General features: G+C 39.5%; 1 protein-coding gene across 10 annotated transcripts in view; it reads right to left on the bottom strand.

Moving 5' to 3' along the window:
• The window catches only part of kif21b (kinesin family member 21B), a 77128-nt gene that overhangs the window by 38851 nt on the left and 17265 nt on the right, over positions 1-21012 (bottom strand). For all 10 annotated transcript variants that reach the window (XM_057361639.1, XM_057361640.1, XM_057361642.1 and 7 more), the window contains exons 2-8: positions 12665-12887; positions 10628-10810; positions 9141-9290; positions 7237-7371; positions 6735-6902; positions 4642-4757; positions 866-1061 (exon numbers count right to left, since the gene is read on the bottom strand). In XM_057361639.1, the coding sequence (XP_057217622.1) occupies positions 866-1061; positions 4642-4757; positions 6735-6902; positions 7237-7371; positions 9141-9290; positions 10628-10810; positions 12665-12887 (1171 nt within the window). The remainder of the gene's footprint in view (positions 1-865; positions 1062-4641; positions 4758-6734; positions 6903-7236; positions 7372-9140; positions 9291-10627; positions 10811-12664; positions 12888-21012) is intronic.

The raw sequence follows: 21012 nt of genomic DNA, 5'->3' as shown, positions 1-21012 counted from the left end.
ATTATAATAGAATTTTCATTTTTGTGTAAACTACTCCTTTAAAGGTGTCATGTATTAAGACGTAAATTTTAACCCAAGCTTTTATTATATAAGAGGGAATTGTATTCACGCGAACATCGTGTAAGTGTCAGAACTGAAAAGGCCCTTGTTACTGAGATTACAACAGTTATTGACACCAGGCCCAGCGAACGCCAGGTCCTGGAATGCACCTATCTATGACGACATTGATAGGTTGAACACCGCCTCCACAGAAGAATATCAACGACTACTTCTCTAGCCCCGCCCACTGGTGCGCGCATGACAGTACTGAAGTAACACAAGTTGCTCAGAACCAGATCGAGCGAGCAAGCAATAAGCATGCCATTAAAGATCATAAAATATTGTGCAGTCGGTGCCTGGTTGTGGAAGAACACAGTCGCTGCATAACCTTCCTTCGGATTCCGACATTAGTAATCGCTTGATATGTCCTGATAATGTGTAACCTAACGTTACGAGTCTAACCAAATTCACAGAAGGCTCCAAACTAAGTTTACTACACAAACTGCTTTACAACCATAGCAGTGGGCGTTTACTTCCAAGTCTTCTATGCGGCACGCCCATTAAAACAGAGCGTTTGTCGAGACGGCCTCAAAACCCGGGTAGAAAATAGCCTATTACTTATTGATTTTGATGTTTTTGAATGTAGAAACAACGCGAACGTCATAAGTAGACCTCATACAACAGTATAAAACAATAAAAAAAAGGCCAGTTCATGACACCTTTAATGTCCGATTTTGTGAAACACAAACTTGGAATGACGTGAGGGTGGGTCACAGAATATTCATTTTTGGTCATTTGCAACCATGACATTCCTCCTCATTCTCACCGCTTTATACTCCATGAGCTCCATCTGCAGACGTGCAATCTCGGCTCGCAAGGCGCTGATCTGCTGACTGGTTTTGTCCTGATTCACGATCACTTTGTTCTTGATGTTGCGAGCGCGGTTAGCGTACTTCAGAGTGTTGAGGGTCTCCATGAAGTCTCGGTCAGAGGGGCTCACGCAGGCAATCATCACAGTCTGACTGGACAAATGTAGAGAAATGAAATTATGAAATACAAGAATGTGAATGCATGATGGTCTTAGTCCAAACAACCTTCATAAACAGTTGGGCAGTTGTGGCCTAATGGTTAGAGAGTCGGACTCATGACCAGAAGGTTGCCGGTTCGATTCCCAGGGCCGGCGGGTAACAACTGAGGTGCCCTTGAGCAAGGCACCTTACCCCTACTTGCTCCCCGGGCGCTGCAGTGATAGCTGCCCACTGCTCCGGGGGTACGTGTGTTCACTACTCTCTGGATGGGTTAAATGCAGAGGTCACATTTCGTTGCCTTGTACATGTGCAATGACAATAAATTGAATCTAAATCTAAAAAAAAAAAAATCTAAACAACACGTAGCAGAACCCAGAAACACACACAAAGGGAAGATAATCACAAACAGATGACAGATAAACACAAACATGCTCCGGCGGTCCATACTCGCCCGCATGCTTTTATGGGCGCCGCTTAAATGTCTTTAAGGAGCTCCACTGTCTGCAGTGTCTCATGTTTAATTCAATCACCTCCCCCTCTGAACCCACATCATGAGCACGTATGACCAAACGCTGCTGCCGGCTGAGAGACCCGACACCACGCATCCACACAAGCGCTCTGTTAGCATGCATTAACCTTCAACACACAATGACTGCACTGTGCACAGCCGCGTTTGCAAGCATGTGAACTTGCGTGGATTGTCCGAGACTTGTAAACAAACACAAATACGAGTGTGTATGTGAGACGAAACATCTCTACAATGACACAAAGAAACAGTTTTATAGAGTGGCATAATAATCTTTAGTCACGTGTTAAAAATAAAGGCCAAAATGTGTCTGTTAGGGATAGTCTGTAGTAGTTACAATTAGCTTAATGAGAGAACAACAGAAGTTACTGGGAGGTTCCTACGGTGATAAACCTGAAGTGTTTGTGTATGTAAGGTGTGTGATGCGCTTTGCTTGATTTTTGTTGTTAACAAAAGCTATATAAACAAAAAACTTTTCATTTTGAATTCAAAACATATGAAAGGCTTAGTAAAGGGTGTGGTATAATATATTATAATTAGCATGCTTAACCATCAACAGAGCTCAATGGGAGGATTGTATTCTAGTAAAACATGATTGGTTTTTGGAAAACCTGAAAAACATGCATTGTGGGCGCCTGCCACACAGAAAACAGCTCACGCAGCATCATTTAAAAATGTCAGGAATTATAGGTATGGTGAGGGTTAATCTATAATAATTAAAGTAGTAATAAAAGTGAATGGGAGGTCCACACCATGACATAAAAACACCCATGTGTATGTTTACACGCATGTCTGTGTCTTATCTGGACATTCTGCACATGCAGCGACTCAAAACGCAACGCAAACAGCACTTCTCGAATATATCGCGTAAGTCTGTTAAAGCAAGCAGTTCAGTTCTACAGTTTATTATTAGCATGTTGCTACGCTAGGAGCATGGTGCAAGAATACATTTTAATACGATTTCCCAATCAGTTTTAACAAAGTCCATTTACGGAAGTCATGCCACTTGGCGGCCATGTTTGCAACGCTTCTGGGCAGTTCATTAGGTCATAGCAAGTCCACAGTCCTATCTCTTTGAATGGTGGAAGGCAGATATTTTAAAATCGGTGGCAAAAATCACAATTAAGTAGTATATTTCCGATCAATAATTAAACCTGATATGGACTGTACCATAACTTTGGTTTGCTAAGCTTAAATTGCGCTAAATATCATCTTTTTGAGGTCGCTTCAGCTACTTACGCACAGGCTGGTAAGCACCTCACATAAGCCCCGCCCCAGAGGATCGTCAGTCTTTATCGATTGGCGATTGGATCTTTTTAATGGAAAGCGGGACTTTCTTTGCTAGAGCGGCCATGTTGAGCGTTGCTTTCCTCTCCATTCATTGTAATGGCAGTGGTGTTAATATATTTTATCTTTGGTGTTACGAACTTTATTCACTACACTGCCCACTGCAAGGCATTCTGGGATTGCCCCATGAATGACAAGACACATGCAACACAGTCTTAAAAACTAAACAAAACAAGGTACCCTAAGGACGTTTTCACTACACCGTTTTTATTGTGAAAACAGAAAAGCTTTTATGGGTTTTCGTGATTTATCTAAACAAAAACGTGTACATTTTTTGAAAACATAGGGCCCTATCGTACACCCAGCGCAAGGCGTAGCGCAAGTGTTTTTGCTAGTTTCAGCCCGACACAGTTCACATTTTCCCCGTCATGTGCCACGTTGTTTAAACAGCAAATGCATTTGTGCTCATTTGTGCGCCTATGGGCGTGCTAGTCTAAAAAAAGGTGTTTTCAGGCGCGTTGCTATTTTGAGGAACTGAAAACAGACTGCGCCATAGACCAACTCAAACCTGGTCTAAAGTCAATGGCGCAATCTTTTTTTGTTATTTAAAGAGCGCGTTAGTAGAAAATGCGCCTCTGGGCGGGTCCACAACGTGCTTTCACTTTACTTATTACACAGAGGGAAGCGCAGCAGCACACAAACATGCCAAATATAAAAATAAATGGAGTACAATGTAAAAGATTATTATTGTGTACATAAACATAAAAATCCGGCATGTCCTGTAGATGGTCTGCTCGCGCGCTTTAACCTCACGCCTGAGCAGATGTGTTTCCTCTCTGGAGAAGTGTCCAGTCTTTGCTCTTGCAAATTCCGCCATGTAAATGGCGAATCCACCATGGCGCGGGCGCAACAGGCATATTACATGTTCAGTCTATAGGCATGTGCGAGTACTTGCGTATGTGTGTAAGTGTTTCTTTAGAAAGTGACATCACTAGCTACTGGCCTGGCATGCATGCATGCATAATACAGCATTTAAGGTGTTTTGCAGATCTGTGTGAACGGGTTCATTTTGACAAAGCTGTCTTTATCAAAAATACAAATAAAAAGCATTTCCTGTTTAATATATAATATAAACATACAGTACCACAAGAATTCACTATAATTTCATTGGTATATTGGTATTGTATTTATTAGATTTACTTTTATTTAAAGGTGCAATGTGGAGATTTTAGTGGCATCTAGTGGTGAGGTTGTGAATTGCAACCAACGACTCACTCCAGCCTCCCTTTCGAAGAGTAAGAAATAAGATCTCGTCACGTTTTTGCTTCTTTGCCGAAGGAGATAACGTATTTATGAAAAGCACTCTGTAGAGCAGTTTGTCCGTTTAGGGCTACTGAAGAAACAACATTGTTCGTCCTTGATGTATACTATATATTTATTGGTATTCGTATGTTGTTTTGGTTTTATGTTGTGATTGTGTTTGATGCATGTTGGGACACTCTCAAAAACGAGACAGTACATCTCAAGGGGTTAATCCTAATAAATAAATAGTATAAACAAAATAATTTTACTGCCTGTTGTTTGAAACAGCTTTGTGTGTTGGGAGGGCACCTATGTTGTCTTGAAATGCTGTCTAGGTAGAAACAAAACTTGTATTGTTGCACGAGAGTTTTTAAGCATGATTTGCCTATTAAGTAAAGTGAGACAGAGAAGAACCGTGTGTAATGAGCATGTATATGGTACATATATGTTAGATGTTACCTGTTTCCTCCCAGTGAGTCTTGAAGCAGGCGTGTGAGTTTGGAGTCCCTGTACGGCACATGGCCGGCCTTCTTGCTCTGATCTCCCAATGCACTGATCACATTACCCAGGGCCAGCTGCCAAACACACACATACACACAGTCACACATCATCTCATGCTGCTATCTAAGATTAAAAGCATTTAAATGGGCCCTCTTACAATAAAGTAACTAGGCTCAAAAACAAAAGAGCTCTATTTGGCTCCAAGTTCTCAAAACAATAGGTCTTCTTGGCTTTGTTTCCAACTCCAGCTCTTCTTCAGTCCTGTAATTACCTTCAACTACTCTAACAACTTAACACAGCGCCGAGACCACAGTAATGAACCTACAAGGCACCAAGTAACACTACATCACGGCTGCATTTAAAAAAAACATGAATCAGCTAAAAGGACATTCATGATAATGAAGTTCAGCACAGAAACTTGATGACAAAGCCAGTTTTGTGGCGTTGGCCTGAGGTTTATTTGTGAACTTCTTTGTAATTCTTTTGTTGTGGTAGTTAATAGGAATGGTCCATAAAAATAAAAAATTCGAAAAAAACATTTATTTATTTATGAGTAGGAGTAAAACCATGGTCATTTTTCACAAGGCCATTTATACAGTACAAAGTGGATGGAGACCGCAACTGCCAAATCCCAAAAAGAAAAAACTAATCCAATCCCCCCAAATCCAGAAAACTCCTGTTGTATATTTAGAGGCCGTTTACACGAGACCGTTTTCAACTAAAAAAGCTAAATTTTTCATGCGTTTTGGCTGTTTATTTACATGAAAAGGCGTTTTGGGGGACTGAAAACGCAAACTTTTGAAAACGGGTCTCAAAGTGCACGTTTTTGAAAACTACGGCATTATCGTTTCCGTGTAAACTCTGAAGGCGGCTTTTCCACACTGTAAAAAAAAAAGTTGACAAACCTAAAATAATAAGGTAACCGATCACAAGCAAATTTATGAGCGGTCTGAAGCCCACACAACTCAAAATATTTTGTTAATAAAACAAGTTGTCAAAACATAAATATTCAAGTTTACCTAACAAATAACAGAAGAATTTTTTTTGTAACATAAATAGAGAATATAGATTGGTTATTTAAAAATAAACAAATGTATTTGTCTTTTACTACGATTGTAAATGTTTTCTGCCTCAAACAGACCCAAACTTTGATCAATAACTGTTTAAACAGTTTGTGTTGAGTGTTTATATACCGGCTTTGCGGTTGTGTCATGCAATTACACCTCAACATTGAACACACAAATCTCAACCATGGTAACAATCAAAACCCATAATTCATTGAAAAAACTCTAAACTCAACAGATAAATAACAGTAACAATGATATTAAAGCATAAATTAAGCCAGCAAGAACTAAAACAAAGAAAAACAAATAAGAAACACAGAATTGAACATGCTGCATGTTTGTGCCCTGTGACATACTTATTATCATTTCTCCAGCAAAAAGTAGATTTACTGCACCACTACGAGCAGCGGAGACAGTATTTATATGCACACTACTATAAACACACATAAACGCCGACAAAGTGTATTAAAAGCACTTTTACCTTAAAACGGGGTATGCGTATGTGCGCAAGGCACGTAGTTTTTCTTTATAGTGCAACGTCACCATCCACTGGCCTGGCATGCATAATACATCGTTTTTATTCGTTTTCCCGGATCCAAGTAAATGCAGACCATTTTGATAACATTGTTGTGTGTACGTGAAACTTTTCAAAAACGCAAAGGAAAATCTTTTCCGTTTTTTATCGTGTAAACATACTCTTAAACATACATTAAAGTCAACATGATCATACAATGGCTTCATGTAAGAAACCAATTGAAATTCCCCTTGTTATTGACAGAAAATCTTGCTTTAGTCCGAGTCACCATCCACTTTCATTGTACGCAAACGAGCAGTCTAAACATGCTACTATCTACAGTACCTCTATTTATATTCCATAAAAAATAACATCCTCTGTGTTTCAAGAAACATGAAGGTTTGGGCGTGATGTATAAAATCTCTTCAAAGCTAAATTTTGAAAAGCAGATCATATCTCTGAATAAAATGTACCAGGCCGCAGTTGATGGAGATGCCTTCTCTCGCTCTCTCTCCAGTGGCTCCTGTGCGTTTGAGGCGCTCTGAACCCGCCAGGTCCACGAAGTGAAACTTAGCAGTGAGCGTCTCATACTCAGGCTGAGAGATGGAACCGTCAGATTCACCGTTCATCTCGCCGTTCTCCTGCAGCGAGAAACATCGACAGCTTTAAACTACAAACAACCATTTCCATTACAAATGTATGATTATGACTGCCATGTATCAACACGTTTACTTTTAACATCTCTAATGCCAGAGGCTTTACATAATGATCCAAAAGCAGTGTGGGCGCTTTGATTTTTAATACTCCAGAATGTAACTTACTAACTGTCTGAACTTGTTAATGGTTTTGTAACTCGGCAACATAAAGATTAAGACTGCAACTTTTAATATCATGTAAGCAGGTTTATATAATATTCACATCTGCTGTCAGATCTTTTTGGCAGGGGTTTGTGCTGATGTGTTTGGAGGGCCGTACCAGGTGCGGTTGCGAGCACACTCTCATCTGGCAGAGGTAGATGGTGAAGATGGCATGAGAGCGAGAGCTCTGGGCGTTCATCTGTGTGCTGGCTGTGGTACGGGACAGAGCACCCAACTTCAGACACTGCAGAAGCTGAGAGAGAGAATACAGACAGTCACTACCAGACAAGTCTATGTATTCTTCTAGTATAAGTATAAATATAAATGGGTCAAAGACGTTAAGATGTTACAAAAGTGATTTTATGTACATAGAAAGCACATTAAATGTAGTAAAATGTCTGCTTGATGGTTCCAACTAAGTTCTCTAAGAGAATAAAATTTGGTTGAAATGTTACATTGTCATTCAGTGTAACACAATATTTATGTACAAATTAAAATAAAAATATTAAAATATATAAAAGAATAAGGGAGCATATTACATTTTATTGTGCTTTAAATGAGTAAAATCTTATTGACAAATGGGCAAACCTATAGGATAGTGGCTAATTTAAAAAAAGTCAAATTGATTTTTGTTGTAAATATGCCTGACAAGATTGTTACACTGAATGACATTTTAGTGGCGTCTTCTGAAAATCAGGGAAAATGTATGATATTGTCTTATTTTATTATTTTTTGCTCAGAAAACAAAAACAAAAATGCAATTAAATTAAACAGAAAACTTTTTCTTTACTTTTGGAACAACAACAATATATATATATATATATATTACACTTATTGTTTTTATGCTTAAACCCTTTTCATCTTTGACCCAAATTTAAATATAAATAGAAACATGCACGTTTGTGTTTATAAATACAAAATAAATATGCACAGTACACAGACATATATTATGTCAACACAAACTTTTATTCTGGATGCGATTAATCACGATTAATTGCAATTAATCACAAATATACAGCCCTATTTTCGAAGTAGTTTTCATTTTAAATAACAGTGTATTCTAGTTTGTCTGCAGCTTCACTGTATTTAGCAGCTTGTATTTTAAAGTCTTGTGATCATTTTTACTTCAGTATTTTGACGCATTTCAGAGTGAAATGGAATTTCTAATGAGAAAAATAGTGGGCATGGCTTTCGTCTTTCTCTGTGATTTGATTGGATGTATAAAACAGCCATTGCATTTTGAAATGGAACTCGCAGCAGGCTGACAGTTGAAGGGGAGGAGTTAACAGATGCTCCGCCCAAGCCGTCTAACATACCTCATTTAAGATGAATAGTCATTACAGGACGGAAGTGCATTTTCAGATTTTTAACTGATTATGAGGGCACACAAATTTTAAAAGGAGAATGACCCACATTGATAAACTATTTACAATAAACACTGCAAGATTTAATGAAAAAAATAGGCATTGTCATTTTTTATTTCACTAGGACTTTAACTAAATTGTATTTTTTTTAAGTGTAGCTTGACTATCTTCTATATATAGACTGTTAAATTGTGTTCACACAAGGGACAGGTACAGACCATTTTGGAAGACACCACTGGTCCAAAAGCACTTCCTGTTTCAGTTTTTTTTTCTTCCAAATATATCATTAAGTATTAAAGATGTTTGTTTATCATTTTGATTCAGTTCTAAAAGTTTTGTCGGTTGTACTCCGCTCAAACGTATGTGTAGTGTTAAGAAACTAAAACAGGAATGTAACGAGGAAGGCGGGACGACAGCCGTGAGGGAACGGTGCGAGGCCGGTGACGCGAGTGATAATGAGTGTCAGATGCGCATTGCACTGGTCTCTCACGGCTCTCGTCCCGCCTTCCTCGTTTCAAGGAAGTGCTCCAGCATTGTTTGCATCTTGCAAAATGGTCTATAAGTCAAGTAAATATCATCAGTTTCAATTTCATGTTGGGTTTAAATGATTCAGATCACAGGCTGCATATCACTCATGTATAACTGCCAGATAACTGACCTCGTCCTCAGAGTTGACCAGCCGTGAGGTCACTCCTGTAGTGTAGATGCCGCCACTGCCATCCTCGTGGATCTTAATGTTGGACTTCCTGCCTCGAGTCTCCGGGTCGCGTGTGCTATCAAACAGGTCAAGGATCTCCTCATTATACAGCTGCAAGACAAATATACAAGATCCGTGACCTACTGAAGGCCAAAGGTCAAGAGGTCAAAAAAGGCCAGAAAAAGGCCTTGCGCATTCGACCTCAAGGATGCCAGGGACCACACAAACTGACGGATGGGGTCACGGCAGAGATTAATAGTGATAACCTCACGACATTAAACAGAACTGGAAAAGAACCGGTCTTTAGGAGAGATTCAACTGAAATGGTGCTGATCCAGTATATTTTCCAGTATATTCTCATATATTTTTGTTTTGTAAGGGTGGAGAAAGAGTTTGGGAAAATAAGCAGCTCAGAGGGATGTGATAAATTCAATTTGGGGTTCAAAACAATTTACATCAAACTGCTGATGTATGAAAAAATGTACAAAGAGCACAAAGGAGAGAAAGGACGAGACTAATGAAACGAGGGCATTTTAATGCCCTATTAAAGTCGTCCCCGGGGGAAGGGCTTCCACTCACAGCCGTGGAGCTCAAGACAAATCTATCTGGTTATTCCCAACGGCGAGGCGAGATTCTGCTGAACCAACAGCAGCGCGTGCCAGACAGCGTGCGGGGATCTTTAAAACAGACTGTTACAAGTTTAAACTCATTACTTACCATGGGACAGTTTACGGTTACACTACTGTCTGCACGGCTGGGCAGACGAGCGCCGCCTCCTCATCTGATGTCAGCTGTAACGACTGATATCAAATAAATATGGGCTTCCGAGTGGGTTTCCTCCATGTCATTACGATCTGACCTCTCCTTCTCTCTCTTCATTCTACACTTGATGTGATTTGAGTCGAGTCTGTCTAACGGCACCATTACGCGGACGATGTGATCTAGATAAATGAAGTCAGGGACTCCAGCCATCTGCCCGGGTCGCTCTCCGCACCCGTTTCTACTTCATTATATTCACAACCTAATATAACTACATCATAATCCTAATGAAGACCAGAAAGACACCAAAATCTATTCAACACAATACAAATCTTTGCTGAAAAACGTAAGAGGATATTTTGAGAAATTTCTCAGTGATTTTTATCACAATTTGTTCGATTTGTTCATACAATGGAAGTCAATGGGGGTCAGTGTTGTTCGGTTAGCAACAATCTTCAAAATATCTTCTTTTGTGTTCTGCAGAATAAAGAAAGTCAAACAAGCTTGAAATGAAATGAGAATGAGTAAATAATGAAACCATTCCATTATTGGGTGAACTATCCCTTAAAAGCAGCCCGTTTTATTTGTGTACTAACATCTTTTATTTAAAAAACCGTAAGCATACATGCATTCATGTAGAAGTACTTTTAAAGACTAGGACAAGTTTCAATTCCATCTCATAGTCTCACCTCCAGGAACTGGGCGCTGACTTTGAATTCTGGTTCGGGATTGTCAGCTCTCTGTGCCTCCAGTCTGCGTTTGTGAATGCCCTGAAAGAGCTGTCGCACTGCCCGAGGAACGATGCCCTGCTCCTCCTCAGACATGGTCATATCAAAGCTGGTGCCCATGGTGTACGTCTTTCCTGAACCAGTCTGCACAGAGACAGCAAGACTTTGAACAACAGCACATGCACAATGAAACAAAATAAATGAATCCAGTGTAAACATCCCAAAATCAGCTTTTGCAAAGCACAAATTTATAAGTAGTAACAGATCAAAACAACAACAGCGGCACCCATTGACTTCCATTGGTTTTGTGTCTTTACAATAGGAGTGAATGGGTACCGCCGAATTTCTAAATATCTTCTTTTGTGTTCTGCAGAAGAAAGAAAGTCATACAGGTTTAAATGACATGAAGGTGAAGTAAATTAGGGCTGAACGATTAATCGAAATCGAATCGCAATCGCGATGTGAGACGTTGCGATTTGCTAATCGCAAGAGGCTGCGATGTGGAAACGATGTGAAATGTAGGAAACGCGTCTGTTCCAAGCCCGCTTTGAGTGGCATTCTTGCTAACCAACAGAGTGAGCGCACCTCCGTTATGCCTAATCAAAAAAACAAACAAACAGAAAGCGGGAGAGAGAGAGAGTGTGTGTGTTATTATGGCATCTGCAGAGTCAGATCGATCATATTAGGCAAATAAATACTAAAAAACCATCCAATTCAGAAGACCGCACACACGGCCTGTGTTATACTCGCTCTCTTCCCTGCGTTGCGCGTCTTGCGGATGAGCCGTTTAAACTTGACGCGCACACATAGCCCGTTTCATACTCGCTCGTCTCGCAGACGAGCCGTTTAAACTTGATGCGCACACACAGCCTGTTGCCTTGACGCACGCGCGCACCCTGTGTAAACTCACGCCTAGCTCCGTGTTTCAAACAAATGTAAATTCTATCTAACTGTTTTGCTAATTTCACTTGGATGAAATTAAACATTCAGCACATTTTCTACTTGTTTTAAAAAATCCCACATACTTAAAAAATAATAAATCAGCCTATGTAACGAACTATTTTAATAATTCACTAACACAATAGAAAATGTTGTGGATTTAAGGGTTACAATGGGAGTTGTATTTGTTTTAATGGAAACTATAATAGTGTACACTGGTATTTGGATTCTATTGGTGTGATGTAATCTTGAAGCTGGGAACCAATTGAACAACAGTAAGCCCAATTTGAATAATGCCCAAAACACACTACAAAAATGAATTTTGTAATGGTTTTAATGGAAACAATTGGAATTTCTGTAATGTTTTTTTGTTGTTGTTTTCTTTCAGCAGGGTAATTATACCCATACTGTGCTCCACACAACAATATTGAGCTGAAGCTTGAATTAGAAAAGTTAAAATCGCAAATCAAATCGCAATCGCAATGTCTGTCAAAAAAATCACAATTAGATATTTTCCCCAAATCGCACAGCCCTAAAGTAAATGATGACATAATTTTCATTTTCGGGTGAACTGTGCCTTTAACCGTTCTGGTCAACCAGACAGTATTTGGTACTTTTGAGATCTGCCCAATGTATAACTGTAAATGTGTCCTTTACAAATCTCCTGTGCGTGTCTCTAAGTGTCCACATGTTTAATCTGGTTCACATCCAGTTTTGTACACGCTGACAGAAATGCGGTTCAGGTGTTTAACCCTGATCTCTGTACAATGGCCACTCGGGGCGTGAAGAGGGCGTGTGATAAGTGCAACCGAGAGGCCCGAGCTTCACACAAAGACACCCAACACAGCTGTCACATCACTTTAAGCACCGAGTGAAAGGTCACAGGGTCACGGGGGTCTAGCAATGAAGAATTTACATTCAGAGAACTGAATAAGATGAGGATATGGGCTTTGTTTTATGGTCTGTGGTCTGTTTCATGGGTGGATTTAGGAAGAAAATGTTGCTAATTGTTTAAAAATATTACTCATTATCAGTCTGTCTGTCTGTGGAAGACTTTACCTGTCCGTAAGCAAAGACAGTTGCATTGTATCCTTCAAAGCAACCGTCGATGAGCTTCTGAACACAGGCGCTGTAGATCTGGTGTTGGTGGGCGTCCAGGTCAAACACAAAGTCATACGTGAAGGCCTTGTCTTTTCCCAGGAGCACCTGGGGCTCTCCGGGAGTCACGGAGGTGCAGATGTGACATCCCTCGATCTTTTCCTTTGCCATCTGTGGCCTGATCCTGACAAAACAAACAAAAACACAACTTCCATTAAAACTAGTAACAAAGTATAAATGACAGATGTTACTGTACATACTTTTTAAAGATGGGGTAACATGCTATTTCATGCATTCTGACTTCTTTACACTGTTAAAGTCAAACTAAGTCATATGTCTGTTTTGTTGGCAATCCGTACGTGCATAATGTAAACAACACGAAGGGACTAATGCGATGACGTATGCTCGTGCTGTAGTTCCCCCCCCAATGCACGCCTCCAGCAGCTCGTCTCTTTCCAGAAATAATCGTACAGCTGTATCTCTCTTTTATAAATGTGATCAAACTAAATACTCTTCAAAGATACGAAGTATGCAATACTACTCTATAGGTACTCAAGATTAATATGAGATTTGCAGAAACTGCGTGTGTTACCCCATCTTTAACTCTTTAAATAATTTAAGCATTACACTCTGAGGTTATTAACTGTTTACATTGTTTGAAATGTTTGCTTGTACAAGTGGTGAAGAGCCCATTTAGGGGCGATTCACATTTCGCGTCTAGTCAAATGACCATCGCACCTGGAAAAATTAGCGCGTTTATAGCAAAAATTAGTAATAAATATGTGCGTTGCGACCGCATCGCTCCCTATTTGCACGCGCCTGCCGCGTGACTACATTTAAAATAACGAACTTGCGCGCGCAAAAGACGCAAAATGTGAATCGCCCCATATGTTGTCATTATTAATCTATTACTAAAATTGTTGAGTAACGTTCCCTCAAACACTACCCTACAGAGCAACGTTTTAAAGCGTTAATGTGGATGATTATGAATAGATGTGAACGTGTGTGATTATGGCAATTCTGACATGATGTGAAGGGATCAGCAGTATGGAGGATATATTAACAATGACAGAGTACCAAGGACATATTCATATCAAGGTTAATTACGACTCCAGGCTAAAAATCGATGTTATTCATTAACCAATTAACTGAATCAAGTAATTTAGCTCTTGCTCAGGGCTGATATGCATTCATCTCTGCTACAGACAGTGCTTTCTAATGCATTAGCCTAAATTGACTCATAGTGAATTGTTCAAACGATGAACTCTTCAAGGACACAATTAAAGAGAGTAACCTCAAAGAGCCCACAGAGAGGTTACATTCATCATGCCTTCAATGTGAACTTCATTTTATTATTTAGACTTTTGCCTCTCTTTCTATAGCTCATCTATAGCATCTGCCATATGCATGAATGTAAATGTTTTGGGCTGTTGTGGGACTAGGGACACATATGTTCTTACAAAGACAAGCAGCTCTCATTTTTTCTTGAGAAAACGTACAAATTGAGTTTTCAGCAGATATTGCGACGACCACCAAAGCTGAATAAGAGCCCATGAGTGTTTACTGACTCCCAGCCCCGAATCCAGAGAACAGCACTTGTATTGTCCTCTCTCTGATACACACTGACTCATAACACAGTACACACACGTCTGTTTACCCCAACACAGTTCTTTAAAAGAGGCCCAGACAAGCATGTGAACAAAACATTATGTGTGGACTCTCCACCATACAAAAATAATAACCAAACCAAAATGAATTGAAAAAACCTTTTTGCTATACATTTTCCATTTTTAATGCCCCTAAAAGGGAGGTCTGGACATGTTTAGCCAACGTCTGGGGCCAATTTTGCTCCCCAAATATAGTTAAATTACCCCACAGACACATACGCACGCACAAACCTTCCGCTCCATAAAAATCTGCCCATCGGCAGACCCAAAAATCCACCACAAACACATTATCAGTAGCACTCCACATACTTCCCTGCAGTGTTGGTTACTTCTTTAATCTGAACTTAACTTCTGTGTTACATTGATCATTACCATCAACAGCTGTGAGGGACGCACGCATCCTCTGTGGCAGGAAGTGAGAACAGGCCATGAATAATCAATTAACATACCCGCACACATTCACACACCACAGAGCGTATCCTATCTGCTTCACACACATCCATCTACATCCACCAATCCTCTCCTCTCGCTCTCATCCTGTTCCATAGATGTGGGGAGGGTCATAAGTGCATTGATCGGGATGACAAACACAACACATGAGGCGCCCCCCCAAGAGGATGACAGCCTAAAAATAACCCCCACACCATTACACATCCTTTCTGCCTGATGCATACTTACCTGCCATTAAACACTGACACCAGATCAGCTTACTGCGCTTAAGTCCTGTAACGGAGTGCTCCAAAATGTCTCCATTGGATCATTTGTTTATCTTAAAGACAGATGCAATTTGCAAGCCGTACGTCTCGGGAAGGTTATTAATACTTTGCTAAATAACTTTTTTAATCTGCATTACAATGAGAGTGAATTCCCACAGGAAGTGGGATTTTATTGAGGTTGGGTGGTCATTATCAATTTTTAATGATTGATAGGTAGTTTGATGAGTCACGGACAAAAAATACTCAACGCAAATAAATGAATGTGAATGCTTTCGGCTATAAAAGCTCCAAATGTTTCACAACACAACATATCGGTTATAAGAATAAGACAACAAATTTAGACGACAGTTTTAAACAATTTTTATTTAGCTTTTTATGTAACTTAATTTAAAGGAACAGTTCGCCCAAATATGAAAATTCTGTCATTTATTCACCCTCAGTTCCAAACCTGTATAAATGTCTTTGTTCTGTTGAACACAAAGACAGATATTTGGAAGAACGTTAGCAATTTTCAGTTCTTGGACATCATCCACTACCATTGTAAAAAACTATTTTTGATTATATTTTGTACTGTTGAACACAAAATGAGATATTTTGAAGAATTTAGGAATACAAACAGTTTGGGGCACCTTTGAGTACCATTTAATTTTCCCTACTATGGTGGTCAGTGATGGTCCAGAACTGAAAATTGCTAACCTTCTTCCAAATATCTTTCTCTGCGTTAATCAGAAAAAAAGTCATTTGTATCATTTTGGGGTGAACTATCCCTTTAAAAAAATAGATAACCTGTTAATTGATCAATTTGCCCACAGATTAAGCATCTGTTTGCTTACATGATTATGTACCCTAATGCACAGCTCTCTCTACACGTCTGTCTTTCACACACAATGTCTGGATCCCTAAATTAGATTCGCGAACAAGAAATTGTATGTCGTCCCTCCCACTGAGGCCGTTTTAATATCTGCAGTGATCCATCATTCACGTCCAACAGTTATGACACCCACACGACCAAACAACCCTCACGCATGAAAGTGGGAGGCATCTGTCCGCCTGCTGTCTGTGTCTACGTGTTTGTTTGTCTGTACGTGTTTGTGCGAGAAACAAAAGGAAGCATGTCATCCGTCTGCACCGACAGCACTTCCTGTCGTGAAGAAGTAAGTTCAGTTTGCCACGTCTTTCAGTTAGTTACAGACGTGTCAGAATATTGTGAGGCAACCTTAACCGCAGGCTTTGTGTTTCCACGTCAAATGATGACTTGTGCAAAAAAGGAGTCCCGCTGCTAGTTAAGTTCAATGACCTGTCAAATATTCATCTTGTGTGCATGTTAAAGTGATAGTTCACCCAAAATTGAAAATTCTGTCATCATTTACACTCCCTCTTGTCATTTCAAACCTTTATGACTTTCTTTCATTTCCACAGAACACAAAAGAAGACATTTCGAAGAAAGTTGGTAACCAAACATAGCCGGCACCCATTCACTTCTATTGTATGGACACAAAACCAATGCAAGTGAATGGAGGCCAGTTACCAAACATACTTCAAAATATCTTCTTTTGTGGTCCGTAGAAGAAATAAAGTCATACAGGTTTGAAACGACAAGAGGGCGAGTAAATGAGGACAGAAATTTTCTTTTTGGGTGAACTATCCCTTTAAGACAAAACAATGGCACTAATATGTAAGCCTTCTCTGTGAAATCAGGTGTAAATTTGTCAGTCTGATAAAAAGTGATTTTATCATAGTGTGGTACTGACCATTTTCTGTGCAAAGTTCAATCATCTTCATTTAAAGTGCCGTCTTGACTTCCGGCATGTCACAAATACAGTCAATAAAGCTTAACTTAAACATTGTTTTCAAGAATAATTGAAGAAACAAGAATATGAATCTGTCTTAGATTTTAGCATCACTGAACAGTCCAACCATCATGCCAACAAAAACTCTCATTTGTATGCAATGTATGCATTTTCTATTCCCATTCCACATTCCTGAGCTTGTTTTCAGGAAATTGAAGAGGGCAATGGTACAATCGACCAGCGGCCTGCGACAACAACAAAAAAGATCTGAAATACAGAAAAACACAGCGATGGGCATACATTCACATGACAATTCACGGGGTGACATGAGAAGCCCATCTCTCTTCTTCCATCGCAGCCACATCCCAGTCAAAGATCAACCAAGCGAGGTCTCCAATGACACAAACCATCATATAAACAAACTGGACCTGTACTTTAACCCCGGCTAATTTTACAGAAATATTGTTTTTGATTCAATCTATTTGAACTCTTATACACAAGGGCAGTCGAGTATCACCATTAAAGCCGGCAGATTCTCATCTGGGCCCTTATCCAAAAGTCCCCTCGCAATCCAAGCCAAGACCCATTCCACTGGCAATAAACTCTTTGTTACAACCAAGTCTTTCAAGTGTATGTGCTACTAAAATGCTTCACATTCATACGAGTTATTATGCGAGTAAAATAAAAGTACATGCACACTGGAAAGCACGAGGAGCTCGGTTTATTTGACATCACCATCTCCCCCAAATCTAAAGTAAACTCCCTCATTCATATCTTTCCCTTTCTATGACCGGCGCCTGGAAAAACAGATCAGTGGGTCATAAGGGAGGGGCGGCGGTACAGGAAACGCACCGCTATTTCCTCTCATGACAGACCCTTTAACAACCACATCACATACATGATTGTCTGCACCTGTTTACATGAACAACTCGCAGTCAGTTTTACGGTTTACATTAAAATTCTTCCCCACACTTACGTGCTTATATTAAATCCATGCAATTTCAAGTCATGATATTGTAAATTGTTCTTTTATTTCATTTTGTAAATTGAACTGTAGCTTTTTGGCCCGTCTCCGGTCTCTCTCTCCAAGATATTTTGTATTCCTCTCACTCTCTGGTTGGACAAACACAGGAGTACTTCTTTAAAAAGCAGTCTCTCAAGAAGGCATGGACGTGCGTGTCTGTGTGTGCCAGGACTAAACTTCATCCTGGGCATTAGGACAGCACCTTGTAACAATGCCCAAACCTCAGCATTTCTTTTAATGCAAACGTCCATTAGGGCTAGACAGAGAAAGTGTAGACAGAAACATTGCTTTTAAACAGATACCACAAAAAGCAAACAGCTTTGGTCCACAGTAGCAGCAATGCTTAAAAGTGACAGTTCACCACAGAGGAAAACGCTCATTTTTTTTACTCACCCTCATGTTGTTCCTTCTTCCGTGAAAACTGTATGGAACAAAGACGCGATGACAACCAATGATGGCAGTCTGTCCTCACATCCTCATTTGGTCTTCACGGAAGAGAGAAAGTCATATGGGTTTGGAACAACATGAGTGAGTGAATGATGATTTTTGGGTGAACTGTCCCTGTGTGTGTGTGTGTTCACTCGTGTTCACATGACGGACCACAACAGAATAAAAAAAGGGTAAAAGAAGTCTCCAAATAAAAGATATAATAATAATATAATTAATTTAAATAATAAATATATTCAAATAAGAATTACATGTACTTTTACTTTTATAGAAGGCTTTCAAGGTTTTATCATCAAATGTGTTTTTACTAGTATTTTATTAGATTTTATTTAGGGTATGAAAAGTAATGTAAAACATAATAAAAATGCATATACTATGGAGGACATGTAATTCATAAAACAACGTATTAACTGATCATCAGAAATTTCCAGAAAATATACATATATTCTAATATATACTGTACCAATACTGTGATGCTGTACCACGGTATAAACGGTATGGTATGGTAACTACATTTGCTGTGTAGCTCTTTGACAAAATGTTAAACACGCTCTCATTAGTAAGTCACTTTGGATAAAAGCATCTGCTAAATGATGTAAATGTAAATAGTATTCTATACACCATCTGCACATGTGTATCGCTTGTGCACACAGTGAAGTCATAGTAACCCAAGCGTGACACAAGAAGTGATGACATCAGCGCAAACCCTGTAGTGTGCACAACTTTTACTCATCATTCAGCACTTCCACTCCTGCTGTAAACAAACGCTCAAGTCTTTTGACTATGTGTTGTTGAGTGTCTACATTCACTACACTGAAGCATCGGTTGAAAAACATAGCCTACAAGCCATTTCATAAACCGCTTTCGGGTCTGATATACTTTTCACAACTTGTGGGTGTAGAAAGGATAGGATTTCCCTCGACTTCTGACAGGATGATCTGATTCCCGGCTAAACATTTCTGAATAAACAAAGTTTCCATGGTCAAAATAACAGCTTGGATCGAGGTCGTATTCATGCATGCCGCATGCAGTCTTGTTTTCCCACATGCGCGTGTTATGACTACAGCAAGAACAGGAAAAGATCTACTCAGGAAGGGCTTTCTAGAGTTGCGATGAACTCCCATCCGGGGCAGAACTATCTCTATAAACTATCAGTCCATTTGCTTGAGGTCGGGGGTGATTTGCATACAACCATCCGAAGCTTTTGCTGTCAGCGGCAGGCGGTCCATGGGACACAAAGAGCTCATTTCTACTCTGATCTCTTTCAACATTACTTATTCAAATATACTTAAGATATTGTCTTTATTCAAATGTTATATATCACGCAAGACATTTCAACAACTATACTAACTCATCAATTGTTCACATTGTTTAGTTTAGGTTTCGTCTCTGAGGTGCACTTTTTAAACAAAACATTTAAAGAAACATAATCGTAGTCAAAATTTAGTTTGTCATGATCGATTTCCAACCTGTCTCTGATCCCTTGAAAATAAACATTAAAGTGATACTTCACCCAAAAATGAAAATTCTGTCATCATTTACTCACCTTCGAGTTGTTTCAAATCTGTATAAATGTCTTTGTTCTGATGAACACAGAGAAAGATATTTGGAAGAATGCTTATAACCAAACAGATCTTGCCCCCTGTTGACTCCCATGGGGGTCAAGTATTCCTTTAAAGTGATAGTTCACCCAAAAATGAAAATTCTGTCATTACTTCACCTATCAACCTCTTGTCATTTCATACCCGTTTGACTTTCTTCATAATAACACGAAAGAAGATATTTTGAAGAATGTTGGTACTCCATTGACTTGCCTTGGTTTTGTCTCCATACAACAGAAATGAATGAGTACCTCAGTTGTTCGGCTACCAACATTCTTCAAAATATCTTCTTTTGTGTTAAGCTGAAGAAAGCACGTCATACAGCTTTAAAATGACAAGAGGGTGACAAAAGGATAACAAAACATAAATTTTTGGGTGAACCCTCTCATTAAACCGTCTGATTTTGTTGCTGTACCTTTAAGACTTCCATGTAAATGCCCTCTTTGTTCTCAATGTTAACATCCTCCACACGTGAAATGGGTTCAGTGATTATTCATAAGGTGTTGGTCTGTTGTTGGGTTTAATATAGTTTGTAACGCTAAATCGGCATTACACCGTGACAGGTTCATAAAACAGTCCCTGATGAAATGTGCCGCTTAGACTGTGAAGGTCAGACTAAAATGATCAGAGACCTTGTTAAAAATAAACTTGAGTTTACTTGGATGTGATGAAAATAACCAAAAAAGCTCCAGTCGAAAGGTACCACACACTGACAAGCCGTCTACATTACAGAAAGTGCAATAATAATCTAGGTGTGTCTATTATAATTTATCTAATCTTAACCTGAATGTTAACACAAGCTGTATTAAGACCTCAATACACACACAACACTGCTGTGTCAGGAATAACGCAACGACGCACAATGTAAAAGGCACACAAACTTGTCCAGCAAGCCGCTTAAATGTGTGAAGTGTGTTATTGAGTGTGTCTGCCATCTAACTTAACCTCTCTACCCACAGACACACACAACCCGTCAGACATCAGAAACATGTCAGCACAATTTAGGAGCGGATCAATCCCGGCAGACTCTTCGGGCTCGATGCCCGAACGCAACAGTAAAAGGA

Source organism: Triplophysa rosa, linkage group LG20 (genome assembly GCF_024868665.1).
Source record: "Triplophysa rosa linkage group LG20, Trosa_1v2, whole genome shotgun sequence".
Taxonomy (NCBI): domain Eukaryota; kingdom Metazoa; phylum Chordata; class Actinopteri; order Cypriniformes; family Nemacheilidae; genus Triplophysa; species Triplophysa rosa.
Note: the sequence above shows the minus strand (reverse complement) of the source record. Positions and strands in the feature narration are given on the sequence as shown.